General features: G+C 46.2%; 1 protein-coding gene across 1 annotated transcript in view; it reads left to right on the top strand.

Annotated features, from left to right (window-relative positions):
- Positions 1 to 21,895, top strand: part of GPC3 (glypican 3) — a 154,352-nt gene that overhangs the window by 53,842 nt on the left and 78,615 nt on the right. The window contains exon 3 of the mRNA XM_086619626.1: positions 17,312 to 18,006. Coding sequence (XP_086475752.1) covers positions 17,312 to 18,006 — 695 coding nt within the window. The remainder of the gene's footprint in view (positions 1 to 17,311; positions 18,007 to 21,895) is intronic.

A 21,895-nucleotide genomic window follows, 5' to 3' on the forward strand; every position in this document is an offset into this window, starting at 1 on the left:
TCGTGGTAGCGGAGCTGGTCTCGCATGTGCTCCAGAGAGCCTCAGCCTGCCGGCATCAAGGGCTGGCAGGGCAGCGTGATGGCTGATGGAGCTGGGCAGCCCTGGGCTCTCCATCACAATACCCGGGGCCGGTGGGGACGTTAGGCAACCTTGTAAGCCTGTTGTAATTTTAAAGTGTTCCGATAATGTTCCCCTCAGCTTTAATGTTACATATCCCTGCGTATGTACCTCAGTAATTGAAAGGGATATCGGGCAAATTTGATCTGTCTGGCTTTGACTTATGCTGTCCTTATCTTGGCCTTCGTGTCATTAAGAAAAAAATTGGTATTGATCTGAGACTATACCACTACATTGTGCTGCAATTTTTCTTCCTTGCTAGTAGAATATAAATCAATAAAAGGCAGCTGCTTGTGACGCGGGCCAGATATGGTGCTGTCATTTATATATTGTAAATCCAATGATAGCTGATCAAATCAGTGTGTCTACTGTTCCAAACCTGACATGATTGAATTGTCAATAAAAAAGATTTTTACAGTAAGGGAAGGACTGCTGGTGGTGTAAATGCCTGGAAGCCTCACTAAGTTTGATACAAAATGAAGCAATAAGCTAGGCTATTATTATATAATTCCAACAACCAAAATATTTGGATACTTGTGTTCTTGTGTGGAACTGGAGCTGTATCGGGGAGGGGGTGGAAACCTTTCATTGCAACTTGTTTGAAAAATAGTTGTTCTGAGACTGTGGAATATGAATGGCTTCTTCTGAAATGAAGATAGCTTACAGAGTGGTAAGGACTAATAGAAACAGTATACGACTTGTTTAAAGTGAAGATGTGCAGTTTTAGTGTATTAGGAGGACGTTTATTAGTGTTTCTATTTGGAAACAAATGGTTCAGGAAGGAGCGTGATTGATAGGTTGCTAGGAAGACGATGCTTCTGTTCTTGCGTAGAGCCTCCGTGAACATGAAACCCCCATATGATGCATGTTTTTTCCTGGACTGTGAAAAAGAAAGGCTGTTTTATGACAAACCTGTTAGAATTGTAGAATCATTTAGGTTGGAACAGACCTTGAAGATCATTGAGTCCAACTATTAACCCAACACTGCCAAGTCCACCACTAAACCATGTCCCTTGCTGCAGCTGGCACAAGGTGGTGCTGAGCTGTTTAAGCGCTGATGGAGTTTGCTGCTGTAGCTTCTCTGAGTTGAATCACTTTCTACTACCTGGAGACCTCGCTGGACCATGTCCCTGCCCAGCTGGAGGAGAACTGCTGGCAGGCAGAGAGGCTGCTGTGTAATCCACTCCGCCACATCCCAAAGCGCACCAAAGCGGAGCTGGAGGGGAAGAGGGCTCTGGGAAGGACGTGGGAATACACAGTGAAAGCCAGAAAAAAATGTTCCTTGTCAAGCTCCAGGAAGAGCCTGCACGGTCAGAGTATATGAAACTCTTGGACTCAGCCCCACATAGTGTTTTGTTCTGACACCATTTGGTGAAACGTAGTTAGGTCAGGTGAGGCTTTGAGAGGACCCTGTAAGGTCTTGGCTGCATCCTGAAGGTATTTATGTGCATGGTCACCTATGGGAATGGGTCTGCATCCAGCAATGTGCTGTTTTAAATTTATCCTCTTTGAATACATTTTCCAAAATTGAATTACAGGTAGTAAAAGAATGTGAGTTATCTTTCCTATACAGAGGAGCTTGGATCAAATGCTTCACAGTGCCAAAGCATTCCCACATTAAAAATGGAGGGAGCGCTCCTTAGCTGCTGCAGGCAGATGCTGGTGGTGGTGGTACATGCAAGGGAAATGCATCCCTTGGGAATGCTGCGGAGAGATTGCATCGGGTGGGTGGGGGGTCAGACAAGAGGGTGGGTGCCAGCGAGCAGGAGGGCGAGGGCAGCTCTGCGTCCCTGCAGTGGCAGCTGCCCTGTGCAGCTCCTTAGAGACTTTCCCCAGACTCTGCTGGAGGAAACACCAACCTCTGCCCTGTGTTTCTGATCCCTTTTTTCCCTGCTTGGTGTTACTCTTGGACCTTGCTGGTGGCTGGTGGCTTTTTAAGGATGTGCTAACTCCATCATTTCTGATTGACCATGCTCTTAATCACTTTACTGTGTTGCACCAATTTAGCTAAATCTTAAATCCATTAGGAGCTCCCAGGTTGCTTTACAGGTGTCTATAGAAGATGTTTGCAACACATCCAGCCTAATTCTCTCTGCAGACAGAATTAAAACACTTCAAGCCTGGGCTGGAAAAAGAATGGAGCATTGCAGGAATGGGTTTGCACAGGAATGCGAAGGGTGAGAAGCAGTTTAGCCTCTACTTGTTTACTTTTTTTTCTACCATCTAGTTGATGTTACTGTGTAGTTCACTTTCTTGATGGAGAGAAAAACTTTGAGCAGACGGATGTGCTAAGAAACAGCTATGGGGACTCCCAGTCCCCTTTCACAAAAAACAGCGAGGAATGGAAGTGATGCTCTGTTCATTTACGTGGTTTTAGCAAAGCAACAAAAATTAAATAAACTTGCAAGTTATAGAATCATAGAATAGTTTGGGTTGGAAGAGACCTTCAAGATCATCTAGTTCCAACCCCCCTGCCGTGGGCAGAGACACCTTCCACTACACCAGGTTGCCCAAAGGCTCATCCAACCTGGCCTTGAACACTTCCAGGGATGGGGCAGCCACAACTTCTCTGGGCAACCTGTTCCAGTGCCTCACCACCCTCAGAGGGAAGAATTTCTTCCTTGTATCTAATCTAAATCTCCCCTCTTTCTGTTTAAAGCCATTCCCCCTTGTCCTATCACTACATGCCCTTGTCCAAAGCCCCTCTCCATCTTTCTTGGAGCCCCTTTAAGTACTGGAAGGCTGCTAGAAGGTCTCCCTGGAGCCTTCTCTTCTCCAGGCTGAACCACCCCAACTCTCTCAGCCTGTCTTCATAGGAGAGGTCTCCAGACCTCGGGGCATCTTTGCGGCCTCCTCTGGACCTACTCCAACAGCTCCATGTCCTTGTTGTGTTGGGAGCCCCAGAAAGAAATCTTTTCAGACTTCCCCATCCACCATCTTCTATCCAGCATCAGCACAAAGAAAGCCCTCAAATTAAGTCCTTTGGTGAAACAAGCCTTTCCCTGGCTGGCAGTGGGCATCAGAGGTCTCTGGCAGAGAATGGTGCTACGGGAGCACCACAACAGGGCTTCCTTCCCCTGGGCTGCCTGGAGACACGGCTGGCAGTGGGGATGTGCTCCTCATCCATGCTGAGACTGCTTTGTCTGTGGCTTGGGGTGGCAGTTACAAATCACCTCCATACCCAGCCAGGGCGTTTGCATGGCTGCTTATTTAATTAAGCCAAATTTTATGCATTATATTGGTGCTGAAGGAGGTGCATGTGCAGCCAAATCCATGTCAAAGTACCTTTAGAAGTGGCCACCTTCTACAGTGGGTGTCACTGACCCCTCTCTTTATGAAATCAATTATTTTGGGTTTTGGTGTACAAAAGTGAATTATTGTCATACATATTCCATGTGAGGGCTGGGCTCACTCTGCTTACGGCTGCAGCTACGTCTCCCTGCTCGGAGTGTTGGGATGAGGATGACAAAGCAATGTAACAGCTTGGTGGTGGTGGAATAACTGTGTGGACACATGGGGGATTTTCAGCTTTAACTTCAGATTTGACAGCAGAAAACGTGAAGTAGCAAAGCTTGGAGAGGATCCCTTAACATTTTCCATAATTCTTTTTCCCGTAATTCTTTTTTTTTTTTCCTGCTCCACGCACACTAATGTAGTGGCATTGCTAAACACAAACCTGCCAACCTGTCGCTTGCTAACTCTCCTTTTGTTTCCTGTCCAGTTTGCATCACTTTCATGCTGCTTAACCCAGCAGAAACATTTCACCTAGGACAGGAACTGTAGCTAGGAATTCATTCAGGAGCAGAGGAAATTAGCTTTCTCTCCTTAATTTTCCTTTCCTTGCTTTGGAGGCGACTGCTGGGATTTGGCCCATCTGCATCTGTGTTGGGGAGCCCCGGCCCTTGCGGGGGGTGTCGGGGCTGTGCCCCCTCCTTCAGCTCCAGCACTGCTTAGCCTGTGGAGAAATGCATCCCGATTTCCAGTGCTGCATCTGGGAGGAATCGTTTGTGGTTTGGGACCATCTGAAATCTTATCGTTTTGCTTATATGCTGCTTGTTAGGTCCGGAGGATAAATGGCATGTCAGCCTGGGAAACAGGGAACAATAAGACCCCTGCTTTCAAAACTGGTCGGTTTTGTTGACTTGTAAAGGTAAAGGCCCCCAGTTCAGCGCAGGGTTACCCTGATGTTCTGGGGAAAAAAAAAAGAAAAAAACCCACAGATATCTTGTGGCATTTCACTGTATCTTAAGCTACTAAGTCTTTGCACGACTTTGGTAAATTTTTGTTTGAGTGCGGCGGTAAAGATTAGGATGAAACGTAAGTGTCTTCATAGGAAAGATGAATTTGCAAAATGTTTTGCTGTCTCATTTGAGTAGAAGCATGTGGTTTTCAGTTCCCACAACCTCGGGGCATTACGAAATTGTGATTAAAGCCCTAAGAACAATGTGATCGGCATTAAAATTGGTAAGTTTGAAAAATGATACATTGTGAGGTTTTCCTTAATTTGCTTTTCTTGTCTTCTAGCACTACAGGTCACATTTTCAAGCATTTTCCCACAGCAGTGAGGGCTGGATTGTTTTGCTGAGGTCTTTATGTAATCCACTCTGTCCAAAGCTGAGGCTTCAGGGAAACAACAGATTGTGCAAGATGTGAGAGCAATTCCAGCGGTTGGGAATAGATTCAGCCTTTGTCAAAGGTGAAACTTTGCTACAAATACCACTCATCGGAGTGGGGAATACACCAGTTTGAATTCTAGCTGTATTTATATACCTAAGATGACATAGTATGAAGACATTCAGCATGCAAAGAGCAAGCTTTCTCATTAAATACGTGTTTAATAGCTTTCAGAGGAGAAAAATAGTCTAATGGCTGTCTATACAAATCGGGCAATAATTTAGGTGGCACTTGACGATGGGGAAATCAGAAACACAGCAGTTGCTCTGGGTGGCAGGGCTGTAGCTGACGCTTCTAGCTTTTTATGTTGTTACCCATTTTTTTAAGTTGTAGTCTGTTTACCTGGATGGCTAATTCATTCACGTGCAATTAAACCCCGCTGCAGACTTCATGGAGACTGCACATAAAACACAGAGGCTTAGCAGGGTATTAGAGGTTCATCTGGGTGCCTGAAATACAGAGGATCTTTGATTTCGTCTGTGTCTAAGTGGTCTTTGTTTAACTGATAGCTGCTAACTTTGTTTAACCGATAACACATGTTGTGCTGTTACTGGTCTTGACCTTTTTCCAGTTAAACTGGCTTAAAACATAAGTGTTTATGGGGAGATTCTGCAGCCCTGGCGTCCATGGGCTCTTTGTCTGGGACGAGGAGGGGTTTGGTGTCTGGGGGGAGTTAGCAAAGAGCTGCATGTTTGCAAACTTTAATGACTCTTACTCCAGACGGCTTTTAACGTGCTCCTACACAGCCACGCTGGGCAGGAACTGCTTTTTTCCATCGCCAGCTTGGGTTTTGTCACTGTGGTTTTACTGCAGTTTAGATATCTTGAGCACGTAAAATGCCATCAAATTGGTAACAGAAAGAGGAAGGAGGTTTGCAGCGCAGCCTTGGGTTTAGCAGTAGCAGAGCGGGCTGCTACATGCAAGGAAAAATGAAAGGGGTACTTCGTACCCGACTTGGGAGAAAGGCTGGGTCCATGTCTGCATGGACGTGCCTTGAGCTGCTGCCTCTGGAAGTTGGGATCAGGGCCTTTTTAGACAGGCCATGGTGCAGTATGTCTTTGAAATGACCCTTGTGGGCTCTGCCCTCCCTATCTGGCAGTAAGCTAATTCTCAGGACTAATGGTAAAATTCTGCTAGGCGTGAATTCCCAACTGAAATAGATTTACAGTAAGTTAATAGATTTTTCCAGCATATCTCTCGCAACTTGTTTGTGGTAGCATCATTTTAACATGCACAGTAATTGAAAAATTGTCGGGTGATAGGATTTATAATCCCCTCTGACCTGTGTTTTTCACACCTAGGAAAGCCTCCATAAAAAACATAACATTTGCAGTAAGGAAATACCTTGTGTGGAAGTGTTCAGAAGGGAGTGTCTCTGGATGGTAACTTTTCTTTGGAAAAAAGAATTCTGGAGTTATGAGAGGTTAATGCTTCAAATGCCACCAAAAGGGTCGCATACTCCTGCACAAAGAGTTGCCGAATAGAAGAGTCAGAACATTGTATTGATGAAGATGAATCTTCAACTTTGTTAGAAAATATATTCTGTGTTGATTTCCACACGCGGCCTGTGAAATAGACTGTCTTTATTTTGAGAGGATTATGCTGAATATTCTCTGAGTATCCTTCAGAGAAAGTGTTTATTTTTTCCCAAGCATATTTGTCCTTGCTCCTTTTGTTATCATTACTTATAAATCAAAAGTTATATTGATCTGGAGATTATGCGTTAAACCATGTTTGAGCAGTGCTTGCTCAATTGCTGAGAAAACCAGCTGCCATAAAACTTTTGGTAAATTTATCGATCGATACTCTCTGTGTTTCTCTTTAGAAAAAGAACAAGCTGAATTTTAATTTACTAGAAACGCGGCTGAACACGTGGCCCCCCTGTTCAGCAAGGGATTTAGCCTGCGAGGAACTTTCGAGAGATGAATAGTGCCATTACTTTGCAGAGGATTATTCATGTTCTTGAAGGAAAGCCCGTTTGGAGCAGGCGTTGGAGCCTCAGATCGATTTCTGGCAGCAGTGGTTGCGAGCCTTGCTCTTGAAAGCCAAATTATCATCTTGCGCTCCCGTTACAACAGCTGCCTCGCTCTTACAGTGGGGAGTGAAGAGATGGCAAAATATCTTCCTTTTAAAATGCGTGTTAATCAAAATGGGACTTCGAGCAAGGAAGATGCAGGAGCCATGTGGGATGCTGGGGATGGCCCAGCCATGGGCTCAGCTGGTGCCACCGGCATATGATGTCTCACCTTTTGCTGCTTCCCTGGGAGGGGACCTGTCTATGCATCAACTTAAAAAACAAAACCAAAATCAACCAAACAAAGAAAACCCACCAAAAAAAACCCCTCACCACCAAACAAACCTAACCAACCAAAACTGCCCACCAAAACAAAAAAACCCACCCAACTCCCCCCCCAAAACCTGACCAAACACCCCCCCCACCAAACAAAGACAACCCACATAAAAACCCAACAAAATTCCCCTACTGTGCTGCCCTCTCCCACAAACAAACAAACAAAAAACCCAATACCCAGTGAAACAGCCAGTTGTTTGGGGAGCTCTGCTTAAGATACCACAGAGGATGGAAAGAAGGGAAGAAGTGAATCTGATTTTCAGAAAGTGTTAAGTCTGGGAGCTGGAGCCATGCATGGGTCCTCCTTTTTTGTGGATGGAGATGGTGCCGGGGTTTGTGTGTCTGGGATGTCCTGGGCCTTGTTGTACTGATGCTGGTATGGGTATGGTGTCCTGTGTGTCCCCATGGCATCTCAGACAGGACAGGGGTTTGGGTACCTGCTCCGTGTTGAGCAAGATGCTGCTAAAATATTTTGCATGAGCCCAGTGAATCGGATGCTGCCAGGGACCATTGGAGGGACCGGTTGCACTTGTGCTGCTGAGATGATCCACGCTCTCATTTCCATCTTGGAAACCCTTGTCCTTTGCTGAGGTGTCTTGAGACAAAATCAGCTTAAAAATCACTAAATTGCCTGGGTACTGTTCTGTGTCTTGGAAACAGCTGCTCCTTAGGGGAACAGAGTTACACCGATGTTGGTTGCTGTATGTCACTGAGCAGATGCCTTTCCCGAGTTCTGCTAGCACAGGTAGGAAGCTGAAATCAGAAATAAAGGGGCTGGAGTGACTTAAAAACAGTCAACAGGTGCCCTTAAATAAGTGCAAGTCCTTCGTGTTACTATAGGGATCAGGAACTCATCTTCTGCCATTTGCTTTTCATCAGACAGTTGAGATAACTTTAAAGAGAATTTGGCCAGGGGAGATTATAAAGGAGGGAATTTGCTTCTTAAATAAATAGTCTGCACTCCATTGTTGGAGACTTAACAGGCTGATAAAAGCCGGCTGGAATGAAAGGGAGCTGGAAAACCCATCTCAGATCTGCCTTGCTCTAAAGTTACTGAGACCAATGCACTTCCAAAGACTCTTTTTTCAAATTTTTGAATACAAGCTCAACTTGACCTAGTGGCTTGCTTTATCTCCATTTATTCTGATGAATAAAGGAATTTGCTAGGTATGCGTTTTTTTTTTTTTTCAGAAATTGCTTATAACTTAGTTTAAAATAAATGGAGGAACTACACAAACTGGTGTCCTGGTCTTTAGAAATGCTTGGCTTGTAAATTTGAGAGGGAGTGTGTAGAATCACTTGCCTTCTGCTTCAAATGTGACTTGTCGTTCATCTTTTAAGAGGCATACTTCTTTTTTGATATCTTTATAACCCCATTAGGTGGATGTTGAAATTAGTAAAATGTGCCTGGGGGAGTGACCAAGTGCTGGTTTCTTTGTCTCGTCTCTTTTTTAGAAATGCATTTTGTGTATGTGGTTAAAGGGAAGGAGGTAAAAAAAAAAAAAAAAAAAAAGGCAGATATGGCTTTGCAGCAGTAGGATGCCTGAGTCTGCAGTATCTCCATCTGCCCAGTTACCCAGGGCAGAGATGCTCCTTTTCCAGGGTTTTTGAAGCTATTCCTGCTGTTGGGCTCTGGGGCTGCAGGAGCCCTGGGCTGTGCTCCCTGCCTGAGCTGCTGCCTCAAAATAAGAGTTGTAGATGGAGACTGTCACCTCCGCAGCAAGCTGGAGAGGTAAGGGAAAATAGAAAGAAAGATTGTAAATATTTGGGGTAGAAAAAAATAGTGAAGCTGAAAGTTCCTCAGTGGTGTGACATTAGCTCTGGGCATGTTATTGATATAATTATAACATAACGAAAGCCTGGTGGTGCCGTTTTCAGTGATTTATTTTCTGTTCTGGGGGATTGGTTTAATTAACTTTACTCCTTTAGAGGGGAAAGAGGAAAATATGAAATATTTGGAGTGTACATATTTCTGCGTGTGGCTGAAAGCGAACTCCGCGTCGGCTGACCTCGGGCTCCGCCAGCTCAGCACTCCCTGCTGCCTTCCCACGAGGCTGGGTTGGGGCGAGACCGCTCTGACCCCGGCGGTCCTGCCCTGTGGAGCAGCAGTTTGTTTCCTGCTCTGTCTGTTGCAAACTCCCAGCCGTCTCGAAGAGCGCTGGATAAGGATAAAAACACAATTTCCTTTGCAGTAAATCTCTTCTGGAGGAGCAGCAGTCCTCCCACGCAAATGGTGGGTGCAGTTTGATGTTCTCCAAGCCACAAAGGCTTCCCTCCGTCCTTGGGCACTCCTGCATCCGCGCTCTGCTGTGCCTCTTCCCAGTGGTCCTGCTGCACGGTACATCCCTAAGCGGTACCTAGTGATGGAGGACACTTGAACCCCAACCCTTATGTGGGCTTAAGCACCAGGATGGAGGCATGGGGTGCCTGGGGAGAGGTTTGTCTTTCTTTGGTCTGACAGGTTACCAGCACAACAGAGCTACCTCTTTGCTGCAGAAGCCTTTTACATCTCTCTGTCTCTGCTTTTTCTACTTGTGCTCTCAGGGCTCAGTTTGAGCCTACTTCTCTGGGCTCTTATTCCTCCTGCTCCCCTTGGTTTTGATAAAGAATCATGTTCATCCACCACTCGTGCCAGCCTCTGACTGTTTGCATTTTTAACTTTGTCTTTATTAAATTTTCAAGAATCTCTTAAGCATTCACATATCTGTCATGGCACAAAGCAGAATATTTCTTGATGCTCGGGAAAGCAAATTACACAATAGATGTGCAACCCATATTTAATCAAAAGTGCCACAGCCACGTGTTCAAGCGTGAAGTCCCAGAAAAGATTTTAATGCAGAGTCATTCTTGAGAGGTGTTTGCTGTGAGATTTTTTGGGATTGTTTTTGAAATTTCACTTAGACCGTAGGTGTCCTACATCGAAGTGGGTATTCCTGAGGGTCTCCAGGGATCTCTTAAGGCATCCCTGTGCCCCTTGAAAGAAAAACTGCTTTCCTGTGGTCCCCTCCAGCATCCCTGACCCTGGCTTTTGCTGTCGTGAGATGCAGATGCCTGCATGGGGTGCAGAGCGCTGCCCTGAACTCCCTCCAGGCAGGGTCTGGTCCAGGCATGGACCACTGTGCGAGGCTGCTTGAAGGTGGGGAGCTGCGGGCACCAGTGTTCCTTGCCTTCTTGCTTCTGGGCTTGTAGCAGCGTGCATTGGGGGGCTCTGCTGTCTGCATTAACAAAGTTTTTGTGCACGGGATATAAATAATAAATGGGTGAACCACAGTGTGATTAATTGCCCAGTAGTCAGACTGTTACCTAGAGTATAATAGGAGCGTGTTTTCAGGACATTTTGAGTGGATATCATATGATGCTAACATACAGCATTTTCATTAGAAACATCAGGGAATGTGTTTCAAAATGCCAGGGCATTGGATAAGCTGAACAATTAAAAATAAATGGCTTTGGAGCTTGGTGTTTTGATAGGCACAGAAAATTAGGAGAAGACACTTTTCTGAAAAGAGCATCATGATTTGGCTTTGGTTGGTGAGCAGCACTGGCTTTGAACACTTTTAACTTGGCTCTCGTGGGAGAGAGGGTGGTGGGCATGGAGCTGGAAGAAGCATCCTCTTGTTTAAAGATTGACCAAAGACCTTTCCTCTCTTGGTCTGGTGGTGGTGGAGCAAAGGTAGAAAGTGCAAACCTTGGTGGCTTAGAATTTGACAGACAGAATGACTGAATTGTTCTAATTTTGATTGCTAACGCTTTGAAGGTAATGACATAAGCTTGGGAGCTCAAGTGCTTAGTTTTTACAGTGACAATATTGTAAAAGTAATCCAAAAGGCTGTGTCATAGTTGGAAAAAAAAGCATTTTCTAAGCTCTAAACCCAAATGTGCTCAGAGAAACCAACCCTATAAGAGCAGCGGTGGCACCATCTGATGAGTTTTGTAATGCCACAGACAAAAGTAATTATGCTGCTTAGAAGAGCTTTTGTTTCCAGATAATGTTGTTAAAAACTTGCAGTGTAGTGTAAATCATAACAGAACAAATCTGGAATCTGCTCTTATTGCTGCCAGGGGAAAATCTCTTGGATTTTGTTTCCTTTCTGCTCAATATATCGCAAACCTTTTCCAAGTTTGTAAATAAATATTACCTGCTGTTTGAAAAATGACTTGCGGTTCATCTCACCAGTCGTGCCTGTGGCAGCCAGGCCGTTATTGCAAACAGTTGTTTCTCTCTTGGTGAGCTCTTTTGTGTGTCTTTCAGGAACACAGGCTGTTGCAATGAGCCTGAGGTCGTCTGATTCATTGGAGATATTAAAGAAGTATTTCCTTTAGAGCTCACTCACGTGTGAATGCCTGTGGCTCCTTTCACCGCTTCCTAGCAGTACCGGGGCAATTGCCATGTCGGAAAATATTTTGGTGAGGTTACAAAACCCAAAACTTTTAGCGTCTCCTTGATGAATGTTTGAATTCCCACCTGTGAACATTGGTGGGGTTCTTTTTTGCAGGAGGGCTGATCATTTTTGGTTTTTAGGTGTATGAGACTTCTAAAGGTTCAGAAGCTCTGCACCTGAGGGGGATGCAGCGATTGCGTTAGGACCAGGTTAATTAACTGATGAATTTTCCACCACCCTGCCTGGAGACTCATGTTTTTGCCTTGGGATGGAAACCATTCCTGTAGGTTGAAGGATCTTACTGCCTGGTTCTCTCACAATGTGATTTGTGTCCTGAGGAGTGAAAGGAGAGGGTTTTGCGTCAATAGGTCATTTCACAGGCAGTAAATGAGGTTTTACTGGCAGCAGGGAAGTGACAGAGAGCAGGAAGAGCTGGGGCAGCTCAGCAGGTGAAGTCTGGCCAGGCTGGGGGCTCTCTGGCCCCCACAGCTATTGCTGCACCTTGCACAGAGGGTTTGGGGCCAGGTCCTGTGAGTAGGGACCCTCCGGGGAAGGAGTCTGGGGAGCAAACCCAGGGACACGTGGAGGGCCATTGGAGCCTGAAAGAGAGACTTCAGCAAATCCACTGAGGTGGTTCACTTGCCCTGGAGCAGACGTGTCTGTAGATGAGGTTTATTGAGGAAGAAGGGGCACGTTCACACTCAAAAGGCGTTTAAAGTGGGTTTTTGTATGTATTGCTGGTGAGCAGGAGAGGGAAGCGCTGTGTGCGGCGTTGCAGCCTGCAGCCCGGGCTGCTTCCAAGCAGCAGCATCCTGGGAAAGGTGCAGTGAATCACAAAATGCATCATCATCTGCCGAGAGAGAAATTCAGCTGGATGCCAGTGACCCCTGTTGATCTCGAGGGAGGTTTCTGCTGCACAGAAATCAGTTTCTGGTTTGTTTTACAGTTTGGGATAGTTTGTGAGGATGCGCTGCTCTGCCACAAAGTCCTGGAGGAGATAGATGGCCATGAAACTTTTATGGGGAGGTAGCAACATGATGGTGACACCGTGACCTTGTCTAGGATTACTTACCTGGCTGTCTCCCAGAGAATAAAACTGGGCCTTGTCTTTACTAGCTCTTGGCGGTGGAATAACAAACATGTTGTACTTTCTCCACTGTGAAGATGTATCTTTATGTGGTCAAGATAAGGCTTTAAATTTAGGGAGGCAACTGCCCAGTTTTTTAAGAAAAGAAACTTTTGCAAAGGTGCAAATGGGAGTTGGAAGCTTGGGTACTGATGGGCAGTGGGAGCAGCCGTGGTGGGAGCTTCCCTGCTCAGAGAGCGCTTCATGGTTGCTTGGTTTGTGTGCCCAGATGTCAAGAAACAGTAAAATCAAGGTTGTAGGTGCAGTTTTAACTCCTTGGTGCCTGTGTGCTGGATGTGACTGATGTCACACAGTCAGGCACTTTCACCCCACTTTGTTCCCTTACAAGACGCGCTACGGAAGACGGGCTGCGGACACAGCGAGTTTTGCTGTGCGGCTTCCTCATCTTCGATGTGCCTTCACCAAGGAGAACTCATGTGGTGTGCATGCGAGGGCAGAGGGAGGACAGACCTCCCTATTCCTGGCAGTAGCACCTTTCCAAACTTCAGTTGCGTGTGAAGCTGCACCCACTGAGCTCAGACCTGGGGGTGCTGCCAGCTCTGCAGCTGCCGTCCGATTTCGGCGCTCGCCTCTTCGGGGAATGGCTCACTGGGGTCTCTCGTGCTGGCTCCTTGCGGGTCAGACAACTGCATCACAGAATCTCTTAAATAAAGCCATCAGGTCTCAGACTCAGCTGGAGCCTCCTGCAGCCAGCTGGTTAATCTGGAGCTCCTCCGGCCCCGGCACTTTTGACGTAGCCACAGCTCAGGAGCGAACGCATCTTCTTGGGAAAGCTGATGTTTTTACTAAGCAGCAGACTTTTATTATCTGAGCTGAGAACGCAGTGATTTCCTTCTCCTGCCAGTAATCCCCACTCACGGCACTGTTACGCTCTTTTACAATTTATTTTCTTGTCTCTAATTGCTGGTTTGCAGTGGCCCTGCAGCTCTCCCTGGGCTGTGTTCTGGGGAGCTTTTGCACTTGGAAAGCAGCGTAGTCCTTCCCTCCTGGCCACTGGAGCGGGGCAGCGATTCCTCTCCAGGTGCTTCAGTGAGAGTCCTGCTGGAAAAATAAGTAATAGCCCTGCTTTTCAACTGGTGCCTGATAACTGTGGCCTAGAGTAGAGGTTCAGCTGTTTCACGCATCCCTGGTGAGCCCTGATAAACTGCCCCTGCCAGAAGTAGTCAACCGATGTATGGTACCAGTGCAGCAGTACGATGTTTTGCTGGTGGTGCTCCGGCTCACATCCTGCATATGGTCCCTTTGTTTCACCTGGGCACGGTACGGTTCTTCCCATCCATCCTGGGTAGAGCACCATGGTGCTACATTTCTCCCAGGTTTTGTCCTTGTGCTGGCTGAAATGACTCTGCAGTACGACTTGTGTATGTGTTCAGCACCTTTAGGTACCTGTGGATGAAACGTGCTTAAGAGCCACCCGGGCAGGACTGACTGTCTGGTGTGGTGGTCCACAGCAGCTCCAGCTGTCATCTCCCTGAGCCAGACTTGTGGATTGGGACTTTTTAAGTTTTAGTGCATGTAAAACTATTTTTTTATTGATTTTTTTTTTCCACTAATCACACAAGAAAATATTTTAAAATTAGATAAATAACGATGCGTCGTGGTCGAGTTCTGCTGTGTGTGCATAGCTACTGTGATGGAAATTGTAAACACGAGCTCCGCTCTGCCGTGCGGTCCCTTTGCCTGCTGGAAGCTGGGTGCGGATCCGATGCTTTATCGCTGCCATTGAGGTATTTACTCCGCTTCAGCTAGACCTGCAAACGAGCTGCCTTAAATTACTACTTTCAAAAATATCCTCAAAATAAAAAAAAAGAAATAGAAGAAAGACAGATTCAATTGTCCTCCAGCAATAGGAGTTCCAATAATGCCGTGTTATGAGCAGGGCAGATTTTACCAGCAGCAATTCCAGGCAGTTGGATTTAACGGGGGATCAGAAGCCCGTGCTGATTCCGTAATGCAGTGTCGCCTCTGTTTCCCTACGAGAGCCACTCGTGTGAGCACAGGGGCTGACCCGCCGAGTTTCCCCCGTTTTGAAGTGCTCGGAGTCTGGCCGTGGGTCACTTCTGCTGCTGGCAGCTGGGGCTTTAGTATTCTTGCAGCCAGCCCTTTGCGAGGCATATTTCAGAATAAGCAACTACTGGGAGAGTTGGGCGTGAGGGATTTTGGATGTGTAAGACTCTTTTTTGCCAAAGTTTTATTATTTCTTGCATCTATTAATAGGGCAGCAGGAGGCTCCGTATGCTTTTATAGTCCCTGTTGCGCTCTCTAATGGATATATGCAAAGGCTCCAAGGCGCATAAAATAGACACTCTTAGCCAGTTATTATGACAAAAATTATGTGTATGTCATGACCTTTAAAGCAGTGGGACTGTGTGTGCATGCTTTTCTGATATGCCACTGGTCTCAATTCCTTTCCAAAGCATTTCTCGCCGTAGGAGGTTTGCATAGGAGCTTGGAATATTTTTCTAATCAGCGAAGAGTCTCTTGGCTCTGATGATAACTTGCAAAGCACAGAGGAGCGAGGAGAGGGAAGAGGGATGACTTTTTCTAAGGGAACTAACAGAGAAGAGGTTAAAGGCGAATGGTGAGGCACAGCATGAAAATCCTGCCACCGTCTGCAGTGCTGTCAAAAAAACACTGGCCCAAAAAGTGCTTTGTGCTCTTTGAGGAAAAAGCTATTCTGGTGCTCTTGAGGATAAAGAAGGAAGTTTCGTAATCTATGTGCTCTATTTAAAGAGACTTTTTTTGTTTTAAAACTTTCAATAATAGTGCAACCAGAATTCGCTCTGCTTGCGTAGCCCGTGTGTTTACCCCACTCCATGTTGGATGTGCCGTTGTGCCTGGAGAGCTTTGCAGTATTCCGTACGGGCGTGAAGAGCGAGACACCTGCTGTCGTGGCGAGGGAGGCATGGAGAGAGGGGCTCCGTGTCCTCGCACCGCTGCGTCCCTCAATCCATGGCGTTAGGAAGGGTTGCTGTCGTCTGGGATCGCAGATGGTTGCTCTCACTTGCTGGGGCAGTCCTGGTGCGGGTTGTCGGGAGTTGCGGACAGAACGCTTCGGTGGCACGCCTGGGAGGTGTGCGGACACCAGATGGGATGGAGACACTGTTGGCAAACGTGTGTCGGTAATTTCTGCTTTGATCGCTGCTTACACCGTAGCTTTCTGCATGCTGGCGTGGCGGGCAGCAAGTAGCAGCAGGTCCCTGTCCCGCCAGGTGTGACTGCTTGGGGTGCACCCGGGAAGGAGGAGCTGGAAGTCCTGGAGATGTGATGGTCTCAGCGGCTCTTGAGTAACACGAGAAGTTATGCAGGGCGAGCAGCAAGGCCTGACGTCACTTGTGATAGCGTTGATACCGAACCCCCGTGGAGAGGCATCAGGCCACGCTCAGCTGAATCCCAGGCTTAACAAATGGGAAAAATAACACTTATGGCTTTAAAAATTAAACATTCCCTTTAATTATTGAACATGAATAATTTTCATGCAAATTGAGCCCGGATGTGTATTTCCAGAGTGACACAGTTGAGAGCGGTTACATCGTTGGGTGGTGACCTGGGAACTGAGAGGCTGTTCGTTATTTTAGCATTTTATGAATAGTACCCTGGAGGGTGGGACACAGGCTGGTAGAGAGAGTTGACCAAAGAAAAAGACTTTAGTCTGCACTGGTGGCCTTCCCTTCTAATGTCTTACCTTGCAGACTGGGATGTGTGTAGGTATGTTGTCTTTACATACCTGGGTCTGGATATTTTGGAAGCCTCCCGGCGAGAGGGGCTGTAATTCAGGGAATAACAGTGCAGCGACTGTGCTGCCGGATGCTCTCCTGCTTGCTGCCTGGAGGAAGCATGGACAGAAGGTCCTCAAGTCTTTGAAGGTGGAGAGGGGAAAACGCACCCTGGGTTTTCCTAGGGTATTGGTGGTCTCCATGTAAAATGTGAGCTTCAATGAGGCAGTTTGGCACAATCTGCTGTGTGTGAGAGTGGTCCTGGCTGGGCACGCACAGATGGACACTGTGTCGCTGGCTCTCAGCATCCCTTTGGACCATGCAGCAGCTCATGTCCAGGGCAGATGAAATGTTGGATCTGGTGCACTTGTGAAAGCTACAGCACTGCAGGGGCTTTTCAAGTGGCTTTGAGGACACTTAGTGCAGGGTGGGCGCTGGAGGTCAGGTCTGAATACCCTCTGTGATTAAGCTCCTATGAATATTTTCCTTTTCATAATGGAATGTCAGCATTTACTGTTTCCTGATTTTAAACACTGTACAGTTTGTCAAACATTTATCTCTGCTTTAAATTAAGTCTCCAGCTAGAATTCCTGTTAATTTCAAATCAATGGGAAAGAGGGAGAGAAAGAAATTGCAGTCTAGCTCTTTTCTTGAATCAATATTTTCTTTAAAAGCTGAAATGTTAACTAGATCATAGTTTTGGCCATGTTGAAATGTAGCTTGTCTTTAAAGAATATATGCATTTCCCCTGAAAATCCCTGATGCTGTTAAGTTTTGCAGCAGACACGGCTGCCAGCCGGCATGCAACCTGAAGTGGGCAAGATGGGACCAGCCTTTGCAGCAGTAATGTGGTACAATGTTATCCTCCCTGTTCCTGAGCTTGTTGTCTCTTAATAACTTTATTTTCATTTGTTCTGTTTTGCAGAAGCCTTTGAAATTGTAGTACGGCATGCCAGAAACTTCACCAACAGCATGTTTAGGACCTACTACCAGAGCATGGGGCCCAGAGCTCTTAAATTTGTTGGAGAACTTTTTACTGATATCTCGCTGTACATATTGGGCTCTGACATCAGTGTTAATGCCATGATAAATGAATTTTTTGACAGTTTATTCCCTTTGGTTTACTCTCACTTGATTAATCCCGGCTTCCCTGATCCCTCCGTGGAAATGACTGAATGCCTGCGAGCAGCCAGGAGAGACCTCAAAGTCTTTGGTAACTACCCGAAGACGATGATGACGCAGGTGTCCAAGTCGCTGCAGGCCACGCGAGTCTTTCTGCAGGCGCTCAACCTGGGGATCGAGGTGATAAACACTACGGACCACTTAAAATTCAGCAAGGACTGTGGGCGAGCGCTGCTAAAGATGTGGTACTGCTCGCACTGCCAAGGGCTCCTCCTGGCCAAGCCCTGTGCCAGCTACTGTGGCCTGGTGATGCAAGGATGCTTGGCGGGCGTCGTGGAGATCGATAACCACTGGCGAGAGTACATTGGGTCGCTGGAGGGGCTGACCAAAGGCATGCGTGGCATCTACGACATGGAACATGTCCTCCTGAACCTTTTCTCCCTGGTGCGGGGTGCGATCGTCTACGTGCAGAAGAACGGAGGAAAGCTCTCGACAGCCGTGAGTGGTTTTCTGTGGTTCCCCATGCTTGCTGCTACGGCAGGGCTTGGCTGTGTATTGCTAGCTTGACACGTTGAAACCAACCTACCCCTGTCCTCCAACCAGCAAATCCCAAATGCTCCAGTTCCAGCTCCTCCCCTCTTCTCCCCTCAATTCTATATTTTTAAAACTTTTGATAGCATATGAAACTGGTGTTTACGTGGCCTGGGCTTCGGTTAAGGGCTTTGCTGCTTTTCGGGTTGGCCAGAGCAGAAGTGTCTGGAGTCATCCTGGCATCAGCCTTGTAGCTAGGGTTGAGACTGGGAACTGAGATGTCCCAGCCTCTTCAGTACCCCCGGGTGCTGTGCTTGCCTCGGGTAGCTCTGAAAGGCTGGTCCTGCTCTCCAGATGTCCTCTGCCTTCTTCAACTTCACTGAAAAATGTACCTCCAAATAGATGCCAAGTGAAAGCGTGTACCGTGGCATCCCCTGCTTCCTGACTTACTAAAGGAGATCTGGTTTTCCCTCTTTTGGTGGCTCATTTCAGTTTTAAACTGCCTTTAATCCCAGGCATGAGGTTATTTCTTATTTATTAGGAGTGACTTTACTCTTTAAAACCATATTGTGTGAATTTTTGAGCCTCCCAAGAAACTGAGGCTTTCTTATTCAGAAAACCCTGCTGCTCTGTTTGAATGCCAAGGACAAATGGACTGTGGCAATATAACGCTTGTTTTGCAGAGAAGATGCTTCTTGAGATACAGTTGAACTGCTCCGTGCAGGGTAGAGTTGGGGATGGGGACAAAAGTGCAGGGATGTTGTTATAGTTTGCTTAACGCCATCGATGATTAAAATCTGCCACCGTTTCCCTGTTAGCTGCTTGTTCCTATCATTCTTGACTCCTGTTTACAAAAGAACTGTGTTTATGTAGGTCACTGTAGTACTTGCACTGTAACTCTTATCTTTTTTGGGGGACCGTGGAGATGTGTCGGCTTATGGATTTGGAGCTAGGTGGCATTCAGCCAGCAGCACTCTTCTGTGCTGTTTTATGTGCTGTCTTTGCTCGGTGATTGCACAAGACATGCCACCACACTTGTGCAGCCTGTGAAATAACGTGGTGGCATCTGGGCAGTTTTGCACACCCTGAGTAGTTTGGCACACATGGTGCAAGCTCTATTCATTGCTTAGAATGGCTTTAGGGACCGACTCTCCAGTAAGTTGGATTACTTTTGTGTTGCGGTGGCCAGGAGGAGGCTGTGTCTGAGGGCTGGGTTACGGTGTTGGTCACCCGGGCAGATGGATGCGGGAAGGACTCATGGGCTGCACCTTAGGCTCCAGGGTACGGTGCAGGATGCGGGCTTTCAACCTGCTGCACGCCTTAGCCCCTTTCTGCAGAAAAACCCTGTTTTATGGCTGCCTGCCAAGTGTTTCTCGTGTCCCCAGGACTGCAGGGAGGTTCCAGCTGACAGGGTCCGGGGCAGCAGCTCTGCTGGGCACAATTTCTGCTGCTGTGGAGCCAGGGCAGGCTCTTTTCCCATTGATCAGAACCTGTTGACTCTCTCTGAAACAGCAAAGGAGCAGAGGTGTAACTGTAGGTTTAGCCTGAGGTCAGGTGAGATGGAAAATTCATGTTACAGCCGACAAAGATGTATATAGGAGTAAAAACCCAGCTCAACTCTAAGCCCAGTTGGCATTTCCAAGGCAGTAAGAAACAAAACTTACTTCTACACGTAGTGTGAGCCTATTTGATCTTAAAAGATCAGTTGACATGTTTAGCTGTGAGCAAAAGCATCCAACACGTTTTGCACCAGCAAATCTGCTATGTTTGTAGATGCTAAGGCAGAACAGAAACATTTCCCTTACAGGCTGTATGCCAGGTTTTGCGAGCGCACACAACATGTGCATTGCTGTGTGGTCCTGAAAGGATAAGTGTTTGTCCTCCCGTATCCTTCTTTTATTGGCATAACAATAAAAATATACTTTTTCTTGAAGCCGTCCATGTATTCAGTGAAGGAACATGACTGTCAGTTATATTATTGAATATCGAGGCCTTGACCTGTCTACTGATAATGTGTTTGTGGGAGGACAAGTAGATGGAGCATCGCTAAAGTCAGCGCAAGCTATGGCAGTAGAGCCATAATCTGCCGATTCTCTGCCAAAACAGAACATAAACTGGCTTCCTTTAAAATAAAAAAATCACTGAGCATTGCAAAACCATTCAGTGTTTTCGTACTTGATAGAGCTGTTTGAATTCATTAGTGCCATATGTGCTTAGGTACTTGTTTAAACATAACTCCTATTGATTATTTAATACTTGGGTGATTCTTTTATTTGTTCTAGAGACGTTTTTGAGTTACAGGAGTTCAAAGGGAAAAAATCCAAGCCAAACAAGCCAATTGTCTGACAATTGTCACTAAAGGAGAACGGATACTGAGTTTTTAAAGTTTATTTTTAAAATACTGATGTTGCTCAGCTAAAACTCGTGTCAAACCTGAGCCCAGAGCAACTTCTTTTATGAATGAAGATATGAGCTGTTCAGTAGAGGAACAGGGCAGTAATGGAAGTGCTGAGAGTCTTATCTACAGCATTGCAGATGGCCTGACTCTGATAGCTGGGCTGTGTCTGGGATCTGGGGTAAGTATCTCTGCTTATAAGTGATAGATTACTTTTTTTTTTCAGATGTACTGGAATGAAAGTTTCTCTGTTAAACTTATCAGTACATATTGAGTTTCAAGGAATATATCCAGAAGGAAACAGTTGTGTTTACCATTATCCTGTAAATATGATTGTTTTTAGACACTATTGTCATATCAAAGTATAAAATGCTGTGGGAGTTGTCTTTAGTTCCAACTCCGCATGGCAGAGGGGTTGGAACTAGATGATCTTTGAAGTCCCTTCCAACCCAAACCATTCTATGATTCTTTGAAAATGTGAGGCTTTGTTCTCACTGGCTTCTCATATCGACCTCTCTTAGTACTGACCTTGGCCACCACCACTTCTGTAGGTAAAGTTCAATTCACCTGTATGCTATTAAAGATAATGACAGGTTATTTAATTGTCATTAAAACCTCCTGGAATTATGGAAGACTTCTCTTCCGTGCCTGTGGTGATGACAGCCTGAATAGCACCACTACTGCCCTTGCCTGTTCTTTGAGATTCTTTTGTTTCTCAGTGCATTGGTGGCTCTTCTGCAGCAGCAGTGTTTCCTCCTGATATTTCAGGTCCTTGGGTGCGTTACCCGACAGAGCTGCCTTCCTCTGTGCGGCTGCTCCTCTGTCCTCCCTCACCACCCACCCCTAGGCTGGGTGCAGACACTTGCACGACGAGCTGGACCCTTCTATCTTGCAGACCTGGTCATGAAGGACATGTGAACCTGAGCTCCAGAGGTGTTGCAGAGCCTCCAGGTAGGTTTCTGAGGAGCTCTGCAGTTCCCAAGGCTTGGAGTCATACTGTTGTTAATCTGCTTTTGGAAACCTTGCGCCTCCAGACACGCATTTAAATGTAAGCCTGGTGTGGTTCTTGGTGTGTAAATAGCAATGCAGAAGAGTGAATTCAGTAATATTCTGGCAGTAGGCAGTTTCCATCCCAAGCCTTGCTTTAACAATTAATTTGTCAGGGGTGGTGTGTGTTAGGGCTTTATTATTTCCACAATTTGTCTGTTTAGAAACTTCACCCCTAAAATATGCTATTAAAATACTTTATCAAGGAGGCTGAGTCTCAAGGCACATGAGGGAAAAAAAAATTTGAGTCTAGGGCTATGTCTATATCCTATTAATTTTCCTGTCTGCTACTTTTTTGCTCTGGTTGAAAATGTGCCTAGTACGTCCATGTCTTGTAGATATTTTAATCATGAATGTAGGGAAGAGTGATTTCAGTCAGTCTGTTCGTGCTTTCTACCACAAACAAAGAGAATT

This window comes from Tauraco erythrolophus, chromosome 13 (genome assembly GCF_009769465.1).
Source record: "Tauraco erythrolophus isolate bTauEry1 chromosome 13, bTauEry1.pri, whole genome shotgun sequence".
Classification (NCBI taxonomy): Eukaryota; Metazoa; Chordata; class Aves; order Musophagiformes; family Musophagidae; genus Tauraco; species Tauraco erythrolophus.